Source organism: Eptatretus burgeri, chromosome 7, assembly GCF_056783735.1.
Source record: "Eptatretus burgeri isolate ZD-2024b chromosome 7, Ebu_testis_v1, whole genome shotgun sequence".
Classification (NCBI taxonomy): domain Eukaryota; kingdom Metazoa; phylum Chordata; class Myxini; order Myxiniformes; family Myxinidae; genus Eptatretus; species Eptatretus burgeri.
Window position 1 is genome coordinate 82,832,497 of NC_140967.1, and position 20,264 is coordinate 82,852,760.

Here is a 20,264-nt window from a genome sequence, read left to right on the forward strand (position 1 = left end):
GTGTTCACCATCTTGTTCTATTTTCTCCTTATCACTTTCAGTTTTTATTTTCTCCACTATACCTCCACTACTCCTTCAATTTCCTCCCAACTCCCAAATTTCCTCCCAAACCCTCTGTTGCATGACTTAAATTATAACAAATAAAAAACAATAATAATAAGAAGAATCTTTTCCCTTCTCAATTTTCACTCCGACAACAAAGCGACCTCCTGTACGGACTCTTCCTATTCCTTCTTCTTCTTTCCTTTTCCACATTTCCAATCCCACTTTGATCATGAAGGTATTCACCACTCACCTTCATGAATTTTTTCTTCAAACTCTTACTTTACTCTGCCCCCTCTTCCCGAATCTTTTTTTTTTTTTTAAACCTGTCTCTTATAATGTTTCCACTTCCTCTCTCTCTGCCGTGCTCTTCTTCTACAAAAACCTGATTTCAATTCGACCTTTCTTTGATCCTGTGTCGAAAAATTCTACCTGTTACAAAGCTTCCTTCTTCCATTCTCTCAATTCTTCTGCACTCCAACCATCCTCCAACACATTGAAACAAATCTCTGACCTACAAATAAAAATAAAAAAATCCCATTTTGCAATGCTTGTTCGTCTTCCATTATTAATCGTTCTTTTTTTCCAACTTCAGTGCAAATTCATCCCACTTCCTTAAGTCTACCTCCTCCTAACTCCTTCCCTCCCTATTAGACCCCCTCCTCCTATATTGCCCCCAATCCTACCTCTTCTCTTAGCATCTCTACACTTCCCTCTGCCTTACTAACAGGCTCCCCCTCTGGTATCTCAAACTGTCTGGTTTTCAAACATCTGTGGGCTCCGTTCCAACCGAACATATATCTCACTCTTTCATTCAGTACAATCCTCAAGATCTCAAACACCCCCTCTCTCTTTCCTCTCATCTCACCTCACCCTCTACCCACCCCCTCAAATCTTGTTCTTCCCCCTGCCCGCCCCCACCTCTACCATACCACTACCTTCCCTTCTCCTCACCCCTCTCTTCTCCCTCCTCCCCCCATGACTGTGCCTGCTCTCATAGTTTCCCCTCCCTCTCAAAGCTTCCCTCTCATCCCTCCATCTCAATTCAGCCGCCTACTCCCTCTTCAAAGCAAACTTCACTCTCCCCCCCCAAGCTTCCCCTTCACCTTTCTCAAAAGCTCCCCCACACCCTTCTCCCTCAATTCTCCCCCTTCACCCTTCTCCCCCAAATCTCCCCCTCACCCCTCCCCTCACCCCTCCCCTTCAAATCTCCCCTCTCACTCACCCTTCTCAAAGCTCCCTCCCCATCTTCCCACCCTCTCAAATCTCATCACACCCCCTCCTCTTCCCACTCCATCAATTTTTTGTTCCTCTCCCCACCCGCTCCCATCTTCACAATACCTCTACCCAGTCTCATTCTTACCCTCTCCCCACCTCCCCCTTCTCCTTCCTCCCCATGGCCATGCCTGCTGTTATTGTCTCCTCTCTCCGTCAAAGATTTCCGTTCACCCCTCCCTCGCAAATCAACTACCTCCTCCCTCTTCAAAGCAAACTTCTCTCTCTCTCTTCCCCCTCCAAGCTTTCCTCCTCACCTTTCTCAAAAGCGCCCCCCACACCTTTCTCCCTCATGTCTTCTCCCTCACCCTTCCCCCTCAAATCTCCCCTCACTCCCCCTTCTCAAAGCTACCCCTCCCTCACACCCACAAAGCTACCTCCTTCCCCGACACTTTCTCTTCCAACTAATTCCTCCACCTCCTCAAATCTCCCACTTCCCTTTGCCCCCTCTCTTATTACTCCCCACTGTGACTCATCCCTTCACCACGAGCCCTTTATCCTCCTCCCCATCTGACCCTCCCCAAGCTCTTCTAACATCTCCGACACCCTGTCAACAACTCTCCCTATCTCCACGTCTACTCCCTCATCCTACACTCCCCCTCCACTCCCCTCGACCCAAAACCTCCTCGCCTCCCTCTTCATTAACAGTTTGGACCTCAAACATTTGGGCCTTCTCTCAAACCTGACAAATCTCTTCACCCAGGTTGCCACTGACCAACCAGACGTAGTTTGCTTAACAGAAACTTTCCTCCTTCAAGACATCTCTGAATCCGTAGTTTCACTTCCTGATTACTCCTTCCTCCGGTATGATAGACCTGAGCCTCATCCTGGAGGCAGAGTTGCTCTTTATCAAAAACTCCATTCCTCACTCTCCATGCACTGCCCTCATTCCTCCACACCCCCAGGAATACCCATGGCTACGGCTTCCCATCCACTCTCACTCGTAAGGCAGCTAAATAGGCCCCACACGCACCACCCTGAGTACTTCTGCAAACATACTTTTATAGAATCCTTAAGGTGTCCAGTTAACATTTTAGATGTTAACAAGAAAATTAGGTTGGTCTTGGCGTCTATTTGGCTGCCATCTTGGATTTTGACATGCCCAATTATCGATAAACAGCAATTTTCATAATTTTTGAACTAAACATGCTAGAAAAACAATTGAAACATCTATTCCATACAATTTTGACATGACGAATTTATTTATAATATCATTTTTAATGTTGGATAATGCTTTATGGGTCATACTTCTCAAAATGGTGAAAAACATGAAAAAACATGCCTAAGGAATCATATATATGCCTTATGTTGGATCCATGGTGGTTATTTGCTACATATAAACTGACCAACAACATTGTAACTCTTATTTCATATTGTATAGCTGATAACTGTGTCAGCAATGGTCATTCCTCGTAAAATTTTGTAACCTTGTGACATGTTTGTCAGTCTTCCGAGAACTCTTAATCCATGTTGGGCCTGGGTAAGAATCGTCTCACTCACCCTAAAATGAGGCACCTTGAATAAGTGATAAGATCCTGGAACTTGAATTTTATATCAAATACAATAATAGGGATTTATGCTGTTTCCCATTGTTGCTGTGCTATACTTACCTTACCTTCCTAGAACACTAAATAATACTTTGTTTCAGATGTTAAGATTTTTTTGCATTGTCTCCAAGTATGGGCCTTACTGACTTGAGTCTGTTGAAGAATCGGTGGTCATTTACTGCATGGAAACTGAACAAAACATTTGTTACTCTAATTTTAACATTGTATGGGCCTTCCAGACTTGTGTCTGTTGAGGCAGCGGTGGTCATTTGCTATATGTAAACTGACCAACAGCATTGTTACCTCTGTAGATGATTTTTCCTCAATTGCTTCATCATATTTTCTTCTAGTTTCAGGTGCATGCAACGGTGATGGTGAGAAACTAATCTGTAGAATGTAGATAGACATATTGTTTATTTGGTGGAGGGTTCACATCATAGTCAAGTAGAAACTAACCCAACTATGCCGAAAGGAAAATAACGTCCGAGCCCTGAAAGTCCAGTTGACTCTCAAGCTAAAAATGTATCTTCCCCCAACTGTATCTTGCATGTGACTGGTATTAATAATTCTGGGAATTTTACATCATTTAGCAGTATCAAAGCAGATCCCATTGAGAAACTGGCCTTCCTGCATGACATCCGTGATAAACGTTTAGCCGAACCTTCAGGGTCTTCCTATCATATGGATAATATATTGTTACGGTTGTGTAAATTCGCATTACACCATAAAGAGTCCTCAGGTGAGATATATCGGTAAGTTCATGTGTAGTTAGCCCAAGCCCGTTGTATAGAGGGAATATGTGTGATTCATCCGGGCTGCGACGCTTTGAGTTCGCTGTTTTTCTTCCTCTATTGTTATTTTGGACCATTAAGCTACCAACAACTCAAACACCACCACCCTTGCCTTTTTACCTTCACAACTCCATCCTGCAAACATCGCTTCACCGCCATTCCCAAACGACGCCCGCCAACCACCAAACCACCACAGCAAACCCCCCACCACCTTCGCCTTTCTCCTTCCACAGCCATCGACCCCGCACCACCAGTCAACACCAAACGTCGTGCTGTCCAGGGCCCTTTCGGTAATTGATGCCGAACGTGTCGAGCCGCGGGTACGAATGCGTTCCTCTCAGGCAGAAATTCGGATCAGGAAGGGCTCACGCCCCTTTTTCTGCGTCCAATGGGCGAGCGTCGGGCGGTATGGCCCCGCCTCCAAGCGCGATGAACGTGGATTCCTTACGAGAGAGAATTCGGATCAAAAGAGGCTCACGCCCCTTTTTCCACGCCAATGGCTGAACAGAGGGTGGCGTGGCCCCGCCTCCAATCGCGTTTTGATCCTAAAATCTGCATACAGGCTCCTCCTCCGGCCTATAAAGACGCGAGCACAAGGTGACTCGCGCAGTTTCAGTTCGGGTCGAGTTCAGTTCAGTGCGGGTCGAGTGCAGTTCAGTTCGGGTCGAGTGAAGACGGCGGTTGAGTTCGGGTCAAGTGAAGACTCAGTTTGGGCTGGTCGAGTGAAGATGGAGGTCGTCATCAAGGTTGTCGTGTGGGGGTCGCTCGTCTCGTCGTTGGTGCCGTCTTGTCGCGCGATTCGAGTCAGCTTGCCATTCCCCTCGCTCGACCCTGAGCATCGACAATTCTCCTCTCCCCCATCCGCGCTGAGATAGTGCCGGTGGCCCCGTTCCTTCCCCACCCTAACCGTGGTGCCGACCCAACCGTGCTGGCGTGGAGCACGCCGGAGAGGGCTCACCGACCACGCCAGGGGCACGGAGTCAGGGCGCAGCTGCGCGGACATTGCGGCTTGTCCGCCATCGCATCACGAGGACGTGGGTAAGACCTCGGTCTCGTGGACCTGGCCGCTCCTCTAGGATCCACGTACATTTGGTCCACAGACCTGTCTGCCTCCTTGCCTGTGAGGGTGGCTTTCGTTTCCTTTGCTTTTGAGTGAATGCTGTGGTGCCGTCTGACAAGTATAATTGTTTAAGTGTTGTAAATAATTATATTCGGTTGTAGCTCTGCATTGTGTTTTTGCTTTTGTTGCATTTTGTCTTGACTGTTATACGTGCATTACTGTATGGCTGTGAATACGTGCTTGTCTGTGTGTGTGTAGTAAAGTGCTTGCTTGTTGAACTGTTTTCCCGTTTCGTTGCGTCCTTTTTCTCCCCTTATTGAAAGCTCCATCTTGCATCACGTAAGGGATTGATAGTGGGTTTAAAACACCCGGTAAATAATCTGAACCGTCGAGGTCGACGATAACTCCGCTCGGTTATCCCTGCAGCACGGAACAAGCTGCTTAAGCGTTTCGTGTCCGGAGTCGACCTGCGGCGTGGTACAACTCCTCGGTACGCTACTCGCGTGGGTACTTAGGTATATCGACATTCGGCGATTCACCTTATTTCACGCGGGTGGAATGTGGACGGGTTGTGGTGAGGTTAAACCCCCACCCGTGGCTAGCTCCTTGGCGGTAGTTCCAAGAGGGTCACGACTGAATTGTCCGTTCCGGTGGGTGACGTGTCGCGGTATGAGTTACGTGGCCGATCGCACGCCGGCGGGCGTGAATTCGTAACAATATGCAGTCAGATACCTGATTCATTAGAAGGTGTTGAACTGGATGTCATTGGTTATCACAGAGGATGTTACCAGTACTTTACAATGTCCCTTCATCGGCTAACTGAATAGAATACAAAACCAGCCCTCAACATCTCAAGCGGCACTTTGCCAATCGCCTTGCAAAAATCAGCCAGAAACTGTTCTTTTCGGCCCTGAATGCATCTTCTGTGATAAAATTGATCTGAAGCTACCTGAGTGATCAGGCAAAAAGGAGAAACCTATCAAGTTCACCCTACCCACAGCTTAGAAGTCAATTGAACCTCAAGCATTAGCATTTGGGGAACAGCAGTTTATACCGCAAGGTGAAGGATGTTGAGCTTTTTTGCAAAATAAACTAAATTTCACCCAAGTTGCCGACGAGATTTACGAAGGCATACCATAATCATCTCCGTGCTGCAGAGAATGCAAAACGTGATGACACTGAGCAGGTTCAAATGTTATGAAAATTTCTGTTTTCCGATAATTGAGCATGTCAAAATCCAAGATGGCAGCCAAATAGACCCCAAAACCAACCTAATTTTCTTGTTAACATCTAAAAATATTAACTTGACACCTTAAGGATTCTTAAAAAGTATGTTTGCATAAGTATTCAAGGGGGTGCATGTGGGGCCTATTTAGCTGCCCTACTTCACCTCTTGTTTATATATGTTGTATCGTCCATCAAACAATGATGACTCCATTTACATCTCGCTTGCCGAAAACATGGACCAACTTCTATCCACTCATCCAAACTCTCTCTTCCTCATCTCACACTCTCATTATGTCTTTCCGATAGGGCCATCAGGAACCCCCTCCCCCCCATCTACTTTCTCAACAATTGTCTTGAAGAAGTCCTTTCATTCAAGCTTTTGGACCTCACTATCTGTCACAATCTTCCCTGGGAAAACCACTTTTCCAATCTGGCCTCCAAAGTCATCCTGGGACGAGTATGGGAATCCTCTGGGAATCTTCTATCGTGTAAAGTCCTTCGTCGACCCACCTGAGCTCATAACCATTTTCAAAGCTTTCATCTGCAGCCTAATGGAGTATTTTTCTCCCCCTCTGGGGTGGTGCTCCTACCTCACGCCGAGCTCGACTTCACGCTGTGGAAACCAAGGCTTTTAGGATCATAGGTATCTCCCGCATTGAAGCTGAGTCTTTGATTCTCTCGCTGTCTCACCGCAGACAGATCAGTGGTCTTTCTGTCTTCTACCATCTCCTCTCTGGACTTGCACCCCCCCCACCCCCTGCTCTGTCCCCCCTATGTTTCCGCAGGGCACTCACAATGTCCATCAAAAGTTCCTTCTGCTGAAACTGCCAAAATCAAGAATCACTACTCACCTTCACTCTTTAATTCCTTTTTTTCCCCTGCATTTGGAACAAATTCCCACACTCTCTTCGATCCTACTCTTCCCTGCAGGTCTTCAAAACAGTTGTTCACCACCACTTCTTATCTTTTCCTATCCAAAACCTCGATCTTTTATACCCCCATTAATCCACCCCAAACCCTCCCCCTTCAAATTCCCTGTTTTCCTTCCTGAATGTCCCTGTAGTGCCATCTTCTTTACCCCTTGTACCCCACCACATCCCTCCCCTTTCCACAGATCTCCTATTGTCTCTGTTCCTCACTATTTTGTGCTTCCCTCTCCCATGCCTCTTGTCTCCTGCTTTGTTATATGTTCTGTGTGTTAGCTCTTACATGGTATACAAAAAAAAATAAGAAATATAAAAAATAAAGAAAATAATATTTCCAAAAGCAGTGGAACATTGAAACCAGGCTCGGTGTCATAATGGTTAGAGCGTCTGCTCAAAGTCCGAGTTACACAATCCTAAACTCCTGCTGAGTCACTTTAAATTAGATATTTTAACTATATATCTGTAGATATTTAAATATATCTATAGATATTTAAATATATCTATAGATATTTAAATATATCTATAGATATTTAATATTTAAACTCCAAAGACTTTAAAAATGGTATTCCTTCCTGACTTGCTGCTTTCTTCCATTTGCTCAGTATTTAAGAGGTTATAGCATGGACAAACAACCATAGATTGGCAATAATAGCATAGGCTTTGATGGGTGTAATGGTTTTCCCTGTGCCAAAGTTCCTTGTAAAGCAACTGATATTCTTGTAACAATAGATTGGCCAGACTAATATTTAGTTTTGATAACCTTCTTTGAAATGCAGATTCCCTGAATTGCAATGTGCAGAAAAGCCTGGTGTTGGTTTAACAGTTAAGGTAGCTAGTTTAATATGTTAGGGTTTTGAGTTTGAGCCACTGTTGTGCCATTACATAACACCAGGTGGGATGACTCAGCCTTGTCATTCTTCTGAGGTTAGTAAAATGAGTACAAGCTTATTGGTAACGGGGCAATGCATCAGCGGCACAGCCGCTCTCCCAGCAATGATACAACCAGGAGCCGCAGGCTGCATACGAAACAATAATATACAGAAAGCCTCCTTTTTAGTTGTTTCTTTCATTTAGCATTTGAAGGCCATTTGGTTTATTTTCCTTAAATAAATAAAGCAAATCTGTACAGGTTTCTAAATCCCCCACTAGGTTGAGTCAATGTGGTCCATTAATGGCGTTGTGACAAAAAGCGTTCACACACATTACTTTGATGGATTTTGTGATGACTCGGTGTACTCGTGTTTCACCGTTGTGTTTGTATGAATGTACCACCTTTTTTGCAGTCCACCAGATGGAGCCCGTGATATCTGGGAGCGATTTCAAGAGGAAGTTCCATCAAGAAGGCCACATGGGTGCAGACCACAAATATCTGCCATCTTCATTTGCTGTGCCTCAGCTTGGAGGGACTCTCAACTCTCCCTGTTCAACTGAAAGCATCTCTTGTGTATGCTCCGCTTGTTTTGTGAATCTTTGATTCGATTTTGAAAAAGACTTGTGAAGCAGGTGCTCTGAACAATTTATGTAAAGTGTTCCTGTGTAATGGTATTGTGAGGTACATAATTCATACTTTCACGCTTTTCCTTTGTCACCAAGTAATGAATGGTCTTCTGCCATTGCAGCCCAGCAGCCCTGGAGATAACACCATAAGTGGGGAACCTCGTGTGGACCTGGTCGAGAAATTATTTGCCACCAATATCAGTGATTCCAATTGCATTCGGGTATGCTGCAAGCTTACGACAGCAACTTTAATCGAGCATTTATTACTGCATGCTACAATGGGTGTTCAAGATGCCCTCTGCAGATTGCTAATAGCAGTGAATTATGAATGGTTGTACCCAAAGCGGTGCAAGATTACATATCAAACACATACATTAATAGTGTTCTATTGACTGCAGAATGCAGCATTTATGTAAATGAAGGCCACGGTGGCAAAATAGACAATTTGCTTTGATTTACAAGCTTGAATATGTCTTGTGTCTTCATTGCAGGAAAAATTTGCTGGCATTGATCTCGAAATGGTTGCTCCATACATTCCAATGGATGGTGAAGACTTCCAGCTTTGTACCTTGAACCTGCAGGATCAAGGTGCACCACCATCGCTGCAGCATCTACCAGCTCCTTCCCCTTGTGTCTATCCCAGAACCTTCCTTCGACCAAATACAACATTTGACCGCAACTGCTCAGTCCACGACCAGTCTCCAGTTGAAGACCTCTCATCTTCCTTTGATAGCAAACCTCCTTGGCAAGGAACTTTACCCTTTTCACCATCGTACTGCAACATGAAGCTTTTAGAAGACTCGCATGCAGCCAAAGTTGCAGATCATGCCATAGTCAGGCACCGAGGTCACCTGCTGCCTTGGTGTGAAGAATCAGAGGGGAACCATTCAGGCAAAACTGACCAGGTTGTACCACCATTTCCACCACTCCGAATATCTAACAGCCAATATCTGAGGTAGGAAATGGAAACATTGTCTCGGAATAAGCTATTATAACGGGGAGGATGGGTTCCATAGATATGGAAACAGATTATAATTGTGAACTTAAACTCTAAATGTTAAACCCTCATAAGCATATTACAATTGCTGCAATATTTTCCAATAAATGCATATGCAAGGAGTGAATATGCTGTTTGTCTCTATTTATGTTGGTCTTTGTTCAAGCCCTGCCCTGGTGTCCACTCACCGATGTGGTGTCCACGTGTTATGGTCTCATTGTCTTTGGGTCTCATTACCCCATGCACACAAAGCGCAAAGAGGGGCTAAGCAATTGGTTCACTTTTGTCTGTCTGTTCTTCTGTCAACAAACGTCAGTTTATGATTGAGGAACAACTTAATTTCAATTCAACGTTATATTTTGAACACAAATAGGAACCTAAATCGGAAAATGAACCTGTAGTTCAGCAGTACTTTGGCTCTGAATTTGTCCTGATCGCATGTGCTCAGAGAAGAGTGGGATGCTTTGATTTACTCTGTCTGCCTGCCTGGCAGTGAAACAAAATTGAAATCATTCCAAATAGGAAACTTACTGTTCCAATTATTCCAAACAGGAAACTTACTGTTTTTAAGGATGTCATAAAGGACACAAACAACAGGCAAGAGGATCTAATGCAACGTGTTAAATAAGATGGTGTATAAGACACTGCATCAACAGCAGTAAATTTGTGGATTTTTTTTCTCTACAACCTTTAAAGTCTCTTTAATTTCAATTAAATTCTATACTTGAACAATGTAGAACACAAGTTGCCTTTTTCTCCACTTTCAAAACCCTTCCGTTTAGCAGTACTTGGACATGTTAAGTAAGGTAGTGTAGAAAACACTGCATCGATGGTGTTAAAATTCCGGATTTTTTTTTTTAATATGCCTTTAAAATCATTATTTTATTTTAATTGAATTATTAGCCTGGTGCTGGCTTCGTAGTTAGGGTGGCTGGCTCGGGATCATAGGGTCCTGAGTTCGAGTCCCGTTTTCCACTGAATTAACACACCAGGGGGTTGACTCAGCCTGTCATCCTTCCAAGGTCGGCAAAATGAGTACCGGTGTACTGGTCCCGGTGTACGCCCCGGTTAGAATAAGTGCACCATATCCCTGTGTAGCATAAGAGGCGACCAGGGTTGGCGTCAGGAAGGACATCCGGCCACAAAAAAAAAAACATTGCCTCAAGAAGAGAACCATGATTGCTTGGTGCCCACAAAAAGCTAACCCCTGCTCAGGAGGGGAAAATGGCTGTTGTTTTTTTAAATTTTCATTTGAATTACAATCTTGAACACTGTAGTCGTCTTTGGGTCTCGTTGTCTTTGGGTCTCGATGTCTTTGCATCTCATCTTTATCTGTGTATATGTCTCTATTGTGTATCAATATTCCACCTCAATTTTTTAGTTTATTACTGGGCCTATAGTTTGCAATGGAAGACTGATAATCCACAAATCTATTGCAAAAGTATATCTGTATGTGGCATGCCAATAATTGATTTCTTTAATGACATTTTGTCTTCTTGAAAAGCTTCTTCTGTTTTTTTCAAATCTGTTTTTGAACTAAAAAAAAATTGTTTTGTTACTCGACAGTTTGATATGATCAGCAGTCTACATCAGTAGGCACACAGTTGTGAATTTCGAGATTTGTTGTGAATATTAACTGTTATACTTTTATAGATGCAGCCCAACAAAGGATGCCTGTGCATCACCCCAACCCTTTTCACCAAGTCACTTGAAAAGAAGATGGGAGCGAAATTATTTGCATTGCAAACATGCTTGCATGGTAGGCAAGTTTTTTTTTTGAATAGCTTTTTTTCTCATACCTGTATAGAGAGGTAAGGAAACTGCTTACCGCAGCTTTCATTTTGTGTATCATATGGTAAGGCAAGGCATTGTGGGCTGCTTTCCAGGATCCTGCTGATGAAGGCTCATTTGCTCCAACATCCCCCCAACGATGGAAATGCAGCAGGTTAGACAAGTGTGCTGTGTATGCTGCAGTGCAAAGGGAAAAGTCTCTCTCTGTTGGATCCTTGGCAGGTGAGATGACTTCACAGGTTGCAGATATGATGGCAAATGTAACGAGCTGCAGACTAATCTCACACCTCTTGATTTGCACACCAAACATTTATTTATTTGTTTACCTCGTCCAATCCTGCTCATGTTTGCTGCACAGCTAAGTGTTATCATTTTGTTTTTCGGTGCGGTGTGTAGATTGCTCAAGCAATTTTCCCAAGCACTGGAGTATTCCTGGGTGTCATCCTTTAAAACCAGGGGGGATCACAAAGTCTTTACCCTACTTGACGATGATGGTGAAAGTTTCACCTTCAGAAGAGAAAACCGATTGCGGACCTTCTACTCGGTCTGCAAGTGAGGATATTTTTCTTTTAAAAATTTTTAATGGACTATTACAAGGCCAACGTTACTTTACACATTTTTATCAAGAAATTTTGGCAGTCAGTTACGTATCGAATGAACATTGTTATCTCATTTTGTTGAAAAGAAATCTTATTTTGTTTGGGGATGTTCGGTTATGTTGTAACTCTCGCCATGTGCATTGATCTGCCAACACTACAGGATATGCTTCTTATTGTTGCTCTTTTACCTAATACATGAAGTGAGACCTTTTAACTCGAGAAGACCTTTAATTAAGACCTAAAACTGCATCCTCCATGTCTTACACCTTTCCAACTTCCCTTCGTTCCTGCCCCCTCTCCTAGCCCCATTTCACATTCCTGCACCCTGCCAACAATCCTGCATCCCACAACAAATAAAATATACAATTACACCAACCCACACTACTTTGTAATTCCCGAAGGAAAAAAACCCAGAACGGTCTGCTGATGCATTCAGAGGTTCACCTGGGGTCATACAATCTCCTGAAAAGAGCAATCTCCTTCATTCACATTTCCATATACGTGTGCATAATACTGTGCAAATCATGCAGTACCTCCTCCTGATGATGTAAATAGATGTGATCATGTGACCGCTTCAAAAGGAATCTATTACATTGCACAAGGTAGGGAGGAATGGGGAGGGAGGAAATTGGTAAGCTGACATTGAGTAAAGGAAGAGAAGGGAAGAGGATAGTGTTGTGTCCTGTTATTACATTGACAGTGTAAATGCTAATGTGATTTTGGATACAAGACGATGCTCGTAAAGGGGCAGAGAAAGAAATGTGGAGAGAGGGAAATGACGGCTTGAATAAATGCTGTAATCTCACTCCTGTAGTCCAGATTATTGATTAAGTAAGCAACAAAACAGATAGCAATGGAGGTATCTCTTTATCTTGTACACTAGAAAATACAACCCGCCGCTTCGCTTATGGGAATATTAAGTGGGGGGGGGGGTGGAGAAAGAGAGAGAGAGGAGGAAGGGGTAGGATGGAGGGATAGGGGTGGGAGGGAGAGGAATAGTGGTGGGAGAGGGAGAGAAAAGGAGGGATCAGGGTAGGTGAGAGTGAGAGAGAGAGAGAGAGAGAGAGAGAGAGAGAGAGACAGAGACAGAGACAGAGACAGAGACAGAGACAGAGACAGAGACAGAGACAGAGACAGAGACAGAGACAGACAGGAATAGGGGTGGGAAAGAAAGGGATGTGGGAGAGACAGAGGGGTGGGATAGGGGTGAGAGAGGCAGAAGGGTGAGAGATGGAGTGAGGGGAGGCAGAGGAGGGAGGGGGAGGGGATTCCGGCAGATGCGACGCCCAGCTGAATATCCAAACGAGAGACGGCACACACATTGATGAATCATCCTGCCTGTGAAACATTGGGATGGCAGCTTATAGCTGAGTCGGAAACGAACCCAGGTGAGACAGCTTAGAGCGAGAATGCGTACTTCGCGGCTATGCTGCCGTGATTTGGCGATTCATTGCTTTATAAAAACTGAATTGATCCAAGCAGCAATTCTGACTTCGAAGAAAAAAAAATTTCTTTGACACTCCTTCCTCTCCTTGACCTCCGGAGAGTTGAATGGTGGAGGAGGGGGGTTGGGAGGAGGATCGTGGAAGAGGAGGGAAGGAAAGGCAGCATGAGGGGAGGGAGGCAGTGCGAGGGGGAGGTGGGAGGCAGTGCAATGGGGGGAACCACGAGGGGTGAGGCAGCGCAAGGGGGTGGGAAACGGCACGGGGGCGGGGGGATGCGAAGCGGCACGACGGAGGGTGGGAAAGCGGCACGGTGGGGGAGGGATGGTTGGAAGCGACGAGGGGGGGGGGGTTGGGAAGAGGCACAAGGGGTGGGAAGCGGCGCGGCAGACGGCAAGCAGCATGAGCAGGGGTGGGATTCAGCATGAGGGGGGTTGGGAGGCGGTACAAGGGGGTTGGGAGGTGGAACAGGGGAGGGGGAGCAGTGTAGGGGGAGGGGCAGGAATGGGAAGGCAATGTGAGGGGAGGGAATGGGAAAGCAGCATGAGGGGAGGGGATGGGAAGGCAGCATCCATCCATCCGTTGGGACCATACTCTGTGCAGAGTGTTGGTGCTGCCGAAGCAGTCTCCTTGGATATTGGGCACAATCCTGGATGGGTCGCCACTCCGACATAGGATACCAGCATGCTGGCACTTATTTTGCCGACCTCAGAAGGGTGACAGGCAGAGTCAACCCCACCCCGTATTAATTCAACAGCCGAGTGGGATTTGTACTCAGGGTCCACAGATCCCAAGCCCGCCACCCTAACCATTAAGCCAACACCAGGCATTGAAGAAGCATGAGGGGTGTGAATGGGAAAGCAGCATGAGGAGAAGAAATGGGAAATTTTAAAATTTTCTGATTTCACTCCAGATTTCGACACTTACTTTGTCCACCAGATCCGATTTTCAAATCCGACATAATTTTTCGATTATATACTTTGTTTAAGGCCCAGTCACACCTTGACGTTTTAGCCAGCTTATGCCGATTTTTGGAAAATTTGTGTAAAACGCTGGTACACGTGGAATACGTTATGGGTACGTTTTGTATATGTTAAAACCACGCTGAAAAACACTGCCATAAGTGGTAGTACGCTGGCTTTAAACGTTGAACTTTTGGGTTCTCCTCGAATTTTTTCATGCTTGAAATTTTACGACGTATGCCGGCGTATGACTCACACGTTCCGCTACGCTGGCCATAAGTTGTAGGCACATTATGCGATCGTTGACACATGTCGAAACACATTACTTGTAAGTTACTCATAAGTCGAAACACGTCGAGGTAATGTTTAGCGTACCCGAAACTTATTTCTAACCTATGAGTAACGTTTTGTAAGCACGCTACACGAATGTTGTTCACACTTTGCAACACGTTACTTGTAAGTACTACTACTACTACCAACATCAACATCAGTAAATTCTCTCGAACTACTACTACTACTACTACTACTACTACTACTACTACTACTAATAACATCGACATCACTAAATTCTCTCGAACTACTACTACTAATAACATATACATCACTAAATTCTCTCGAACTACTACTACTACTACTACTACTACGACTACTACTAACATCGACATCACTATAATTCTCTCGAACTACTACTGCTACTACTAATACTAATAATACTACTAACATTGACAACACTAAATTCTCTCGAACTACAACTACTACCAACATCGACATCACTAAATTCTCTCGAACTACTACTACTACTCATAACATCGACATTCCTAAATTCTCTCAAACTACTACTACTGCTACTGCTACTGACATTAACATCTACTCAACATGGAGTCTGGAACACTGACAGGTTCCTCTTTGTGAAGCCCATTTGTATATACCAATTCCCCTAAACGCTGCCAATACGCCATTATACGGGAGCTGTAAGTTAGAAACACGTTCATTAAGTTCTGTGGTCGTCCGGAAGACGTCAATCAAATTCGTCTACATACACCAATGTGCGTTTGAGACACGTTACACATAGGTTCAAAGCACGCTACTCATAGGTTCAAAGCACGCTACTCATATGTTCAAAGTACGCTACTAATAGGTTCAAAGCACGTTACTCGTAGGTTAAAAATTAAGTATCGGGTATGCTAAACATTACCTCGACGTGTTTCGACTTATGAGTAACTTACAAGTAACGTGTGGCCGACGTGTGTAAACGATTGCGGAGCATGCCGAGAACTTATGCCAGCGTATGCGGAACTTGTGAGCCATACATCGAGTACGTCGTAAAATTTTCAGCATGCTTGAAATTTCACTACGTACTAGACGCACCACGTAATATGCCAGTGTACTTGATTGTTTTTCATCATGCTGCTAATGTATACACAACTTACCCATACCGTATTCGATGTGTCCCAGCGTTTTAGACACATTTTTCATAGGTTGGCATACGCTGGCTAAATCATCAAGGTGTGACTGCGATGTTGACACTTCCAATTTTCAGGCGGTTATGATTTAAATCTGCGTGCAGCAGGTTTTTAACAGAGAACGCCACGAGTTCGTCGGTGATACTTGCAGCGCGCTATGACTAAGTTAAACTATCGTTGGGCATAGGTTGTGAACGCCGACAACAGGCTAAGCATTCGTTGGTATAAGTTATCTTTAACACAACGAAACGTTCTGTGCCCGTTACTAATACGTCATGCATACGACCAACACGTTATGAATACGACCAAAACTTAAAAAAAACATCAAAACTTCAGCGTACGCCAACGTGTTACGTGCATTTTTATACGTTGCCATTCCTGGCTAAAACGTCAAGGTGTGACTGGGCCTTTAGTCCATGAGAGGAAATCGTGTTTCCAAATCGAGGCATGCTTAAATAGGCCGAACAAAATGGTGAATTAGGATGCCCATTGAGTGTGAACGAGGTGTGTGAAGGTGTCAAAGGATGCGTCTGATTAAGGATTTCATTAAACTAGTGCATGCCCGTACGTGCGTGCCCGTACGTGCGTGGCCATACGTGCTTGGTTGTACATGCAAAAAAAAACAAAAAAAAAACTTTCAAACCACGTGCCAGAAACAACAACCACACAGGCCATTCCTTCGCTCTCACGTGCCCATACGTGCGTGGCCGTACGTGCAAAAAAAAAAAAAAAACTTTCAAACAACTGCACAGGCCGTTCCTTCGCTCGTTAGCACCTCTATTATGAATATCTATTCATAAACAACATTGCTGAGGAAATGGCACTTCTTTGTTTCCTCGTCCAGGGCAAGAATGCGGAGGCTGCTGGATCTGCCAATGTTTTGATAAATTATTACTTTTAATGGTCAATTATTCAATTAGCGCCAACGTATTTTGCCTTTTCGCAATGTCATCGCAAGGAAGAACACAAAGAGAAGAGAAGAGAAAAAAATAAAAGAAAAAAAACGTACGTGCAAAAAAAAAAAAAAAAGAATTTTTCAATCAACCACACAGGCCGTTCCGTCGCTCTCGTAAACGAAGACTGGATTGGGCCATTGTGTTTATCTATAAATGCGCATAAGAAATCGAGAAATTATTAGAATACACAAAGTCATCACTATCCGGAAGTCCATACGTTGTAACCTGTAATGGGGAACGTGGCTGAAGATCTCTTCTCCATTGGCCACGCATACACAGCAACGTGTCCTGTCATTGGTTGGTAAATAAATGGCCATAACTTGGGAACCACTTGTCTGATTAATATCAAACCTTGAAAAGGCACATACTCTGGTCCCCAGCAATATACCTGGCAAGTTTCAATTAGATCGGACCAGTGGTTGTCGAGAAACAGCGGTCACAGACACACACACACACATATACACACACACACACACTTATTAATATAGATACAGGTAGGTAGTAAATTGAAATTAAAATTAAGGAGAAGAAGAGAATGTATGATGGTAGGAGAAGGAAAGGAGGTGAACGCATTTTTGGAGAGAAGGAAAGGAAGATTGGGAGGATGTATGAGTATGGGGACAGAATAGAAGGGAAGTAGCAGAGATAAAGGGGTTTGTGTAATAAAAATTTTGCCATGTTGGCGTACACAATAAATAGATGATTCCAACTGTGAAGGACACCAGAGTAGCAGAATGTCTGAGTGGAGACAGAAGGGACAGGAATATTGGACGGGACATTAAGTGATCTCGGGAAAAACTTGTATGAGATATATATATATATATATATATATATATATATATATATATATATATATATATATATGTATATATATATATATGTATGTATATATATATATATGTATATATATATATATGTATATATATATATATGTATGTATATATATATATATGTATATATATATATATATATATATATATATATATATATATATATATATATATATATATATATATATATATATATATATATATATATATATATATATATATATATATGCCTGGTGTTGGCTTAATTGTTAGGGTAGTGGGCTTGGGATCCTGGGATCCTGAGTTCAAATCCCGCTCAGCTGTTGAATTAACACCAGGTGGGGTTGACTCTGCCTGTCATCCTTCCGAGGTCGGCAAAATGAGTGCCAGCATGCTGGTATACTGTGTCGGAGTGGCGACCCGTCCAGGATTGTTCCCAATAGCCAAGGAGACTGCTTTGGCGGCACCAATGCTCTGCACAGAGTATGGTCCTAATGGATGGATATATATATATATATATATATATATATATATATGTATGTATATATATCTTCGAGTGGGGTGTGGTCATGAGATTCCCCAAGTAAATGCCCCTCAAAATACCTTACTGGATGCTGATGTCATTGGCATCCAGATTTGGAAAAATAGAGTTAAACTACAACAGCACTCGATAGAGTGCATATCTCCCCCAGACTGAACAGTTTACATTTTGTATTCCACTGATAGTCCGGATCTGCATCCGGAACTTAACCAAAATCTAATCAGCTTGTTCTTGTCACCGACCCAATTCATACACTTCGATTTGTAACAATCCATCCACAACTTTTTGAAATATCAGGCTGTATATCGTTTTTGGCCCAATCTCTCAATAGGGAAGAATTACAAGGAAATCTAACACAGGTGGAGGCCCTTCAGCCCATCATGCCTGCGTGAACACCATACTAATTTATATACAGAAGATCCAAGGAAGAAAATGCAAAAAAAGTTTTTAATTAATGAAATAAATTTGTTCCTTTGTTTTATTTGTTCGTTTTGTTCTTTGTTTGTTTTTGTTTTGTTTTGTTTTTTTGTTATTTTCATTTTTTACTTTTGTATTATTATTTTTTCTTCCCCTCAGGGGAAGGGCTTGGGCTTGGTTAAAAACGCATCAACCACACAACCCCCCTTTGACAAGACCACCACCAACAGCACTCCGTACACATGCACAGTCACCCATCAATGCTCAAATTACCGAAAAGTCTTATCAACATCCCTATACCCCTTCATCTACAATACTTCCAGGTACCTATCTAATTCTAATTTTAACTTATCTACTTTTTCTGCTGCCACTATCTTACCAGGGAGGCCATTCTATGTATTAACTACTCTCTGAGTAAAAGTCTCCTGCCTTGCTATCGTCTTAACTCTCCTCGTCTTTACTCTCAGGCTATGGCCCCTGGTCATATCACTGTCTATTCTTTTGAATAATTCATCTGCACCTATTTTATCAATACCTTTCATTATCTTACACATATCCATTATATCTCCTCATAACCGCTTCCTTTCTAGTGAATAAAGCCCTGTCTCCTTCAGCCGCTCCTCATAGCTGAGTCTAGCTAGGCCTGGAATCAATTTCGTAGCCCTGCACTGAACCCCCTCCATGGCATCTATGTCCTTCCTGAATTGTGGTGACCAAAACTGCACACAATTTTCTAGATGTGGTGTCACTAAATTTCTGTACAATGTCAACACCACCTCTTTTGATTTATAAATTATCCCCCTCCGTATACAACCTAAAACCCTATTTGCTTTTCCTGAAGCTGCCTGGCATTGTGCTGCCTGCTTACCTCCCATATCTATGACTACCCCCAGATCCTTCTCCTGTGTGACAAGCTTCAAAATTCCCCCTTACATCCTGTAATCTCTATTTTCATTATTCTTTCCCATCCCCAACACCTTACACTTGCTCAGGTTAAATTCCATCTGCCAATCTTTTCCCAAATCTATGCAAGTATAAATCCTTTCCTGAATCTGATCAGCACCCACTCTGCTATCCACCTTACCTCCAAGCTTTGTGTCATCTGCAAATTTGGAAAGCTTACTCTTTAGCCCATTATCCAAATCATTGATGTAAATAATGAATAGTCTTGGTCCAAGAAGTGATCCCGGAGGACCCCGCTACTTATATCCTCCCAGCAAGACATTCTCCCACTCACAGCCACTCTTTACTTCCGATCACTAAGCCAGTTTGCAATGCAATTAGCTTCCCGACCAGCTACTCCACAAGCCCTCACTTTGGTTAACAACCTCCAATATGGTACTTTATCAAATGCCTTCTTAAAGTCGAAATATACTATGTCCACTGCCTTTCCCTCATCCACCCAATCAGACACTGCCTCATAGAACTCTAAAAGATTTGTTAAACAAGAACTACCTTTGGTAAACCCATGCTGACTACCTCTAATTAGTTTGCGTTTATTTAAATGGTTCCTCATCTGGTCCTTAATTAATGTCTCCAACACCTTCCCCACAACTGAAGTGAAACTAACAGGTCTATAGTTTCCCAATTCTTCACTGGATCCTTTCTTCAATAATGGTGTTATATTTGCTCCATTCCTCCGGTACCTGTCCTGACTCCAGTGAACTATTATAAATATCCCTTAATATCCCGCTTACCTGCTCAGCCACCTCCATCAATACTCTCGGTTGCATTCAATCTGGACCCGGAGCCTTTTCTTCTCTTAGATTTCCTTGCTGTTCCTTTACTTCCTCCACTCCAACCTGGATCTTCTGTAAAAGCCCCTGCTCACCACCTTGATAGATACTGTCAGCTATTGGCAATTCTCCTGACTGTTCTTATGCAAAAGTTGAAGAAAATACCTTTTTAATAAGCCTGCCATC

The 20,264-nt window shown here is 43.4% G+C and overlaps 1 protein-coding gene across 2 annotated transcripts in view; it reads left to right on the forward strand.

The window, feature by feature from the left end:
* Positions 1-20,264, forward strand: part of LOC147023648 (endothelial PAS domain-containing protein 1-like) — a 161,584-nt gene that overhangs the window by 133,375 nt on the left and 7,945 nt on the right. For both annotated transcript variants that reach the window (XM_085889283.1, XM_085889284.1), the window contains 6 exons: positions 8,152-8,312; positions 8,488-8,586; positions 8,857-9,320; positions 11,016-11,121; positions 11,249-11,375; positions 11,550-11,705. In XM_085889283.1, coding sequence (XP_085745409.1) covers positions 8,152-8,312; positions 8,488-8,586; positions 8,857-9,320; positions 11,016-11,121; positions 11,249-11,375; positions 11,550-11,705 — 1,113 coding nt within the window. The remainder of the gene's footprint in view (positions 1-8,151; positions 8,313-8,487; positions 8,587-8,856; positions 9,321-11,015; positions 11,122-11,248; positions 11,376-11,549; positions 11,706-20,264) is intronic.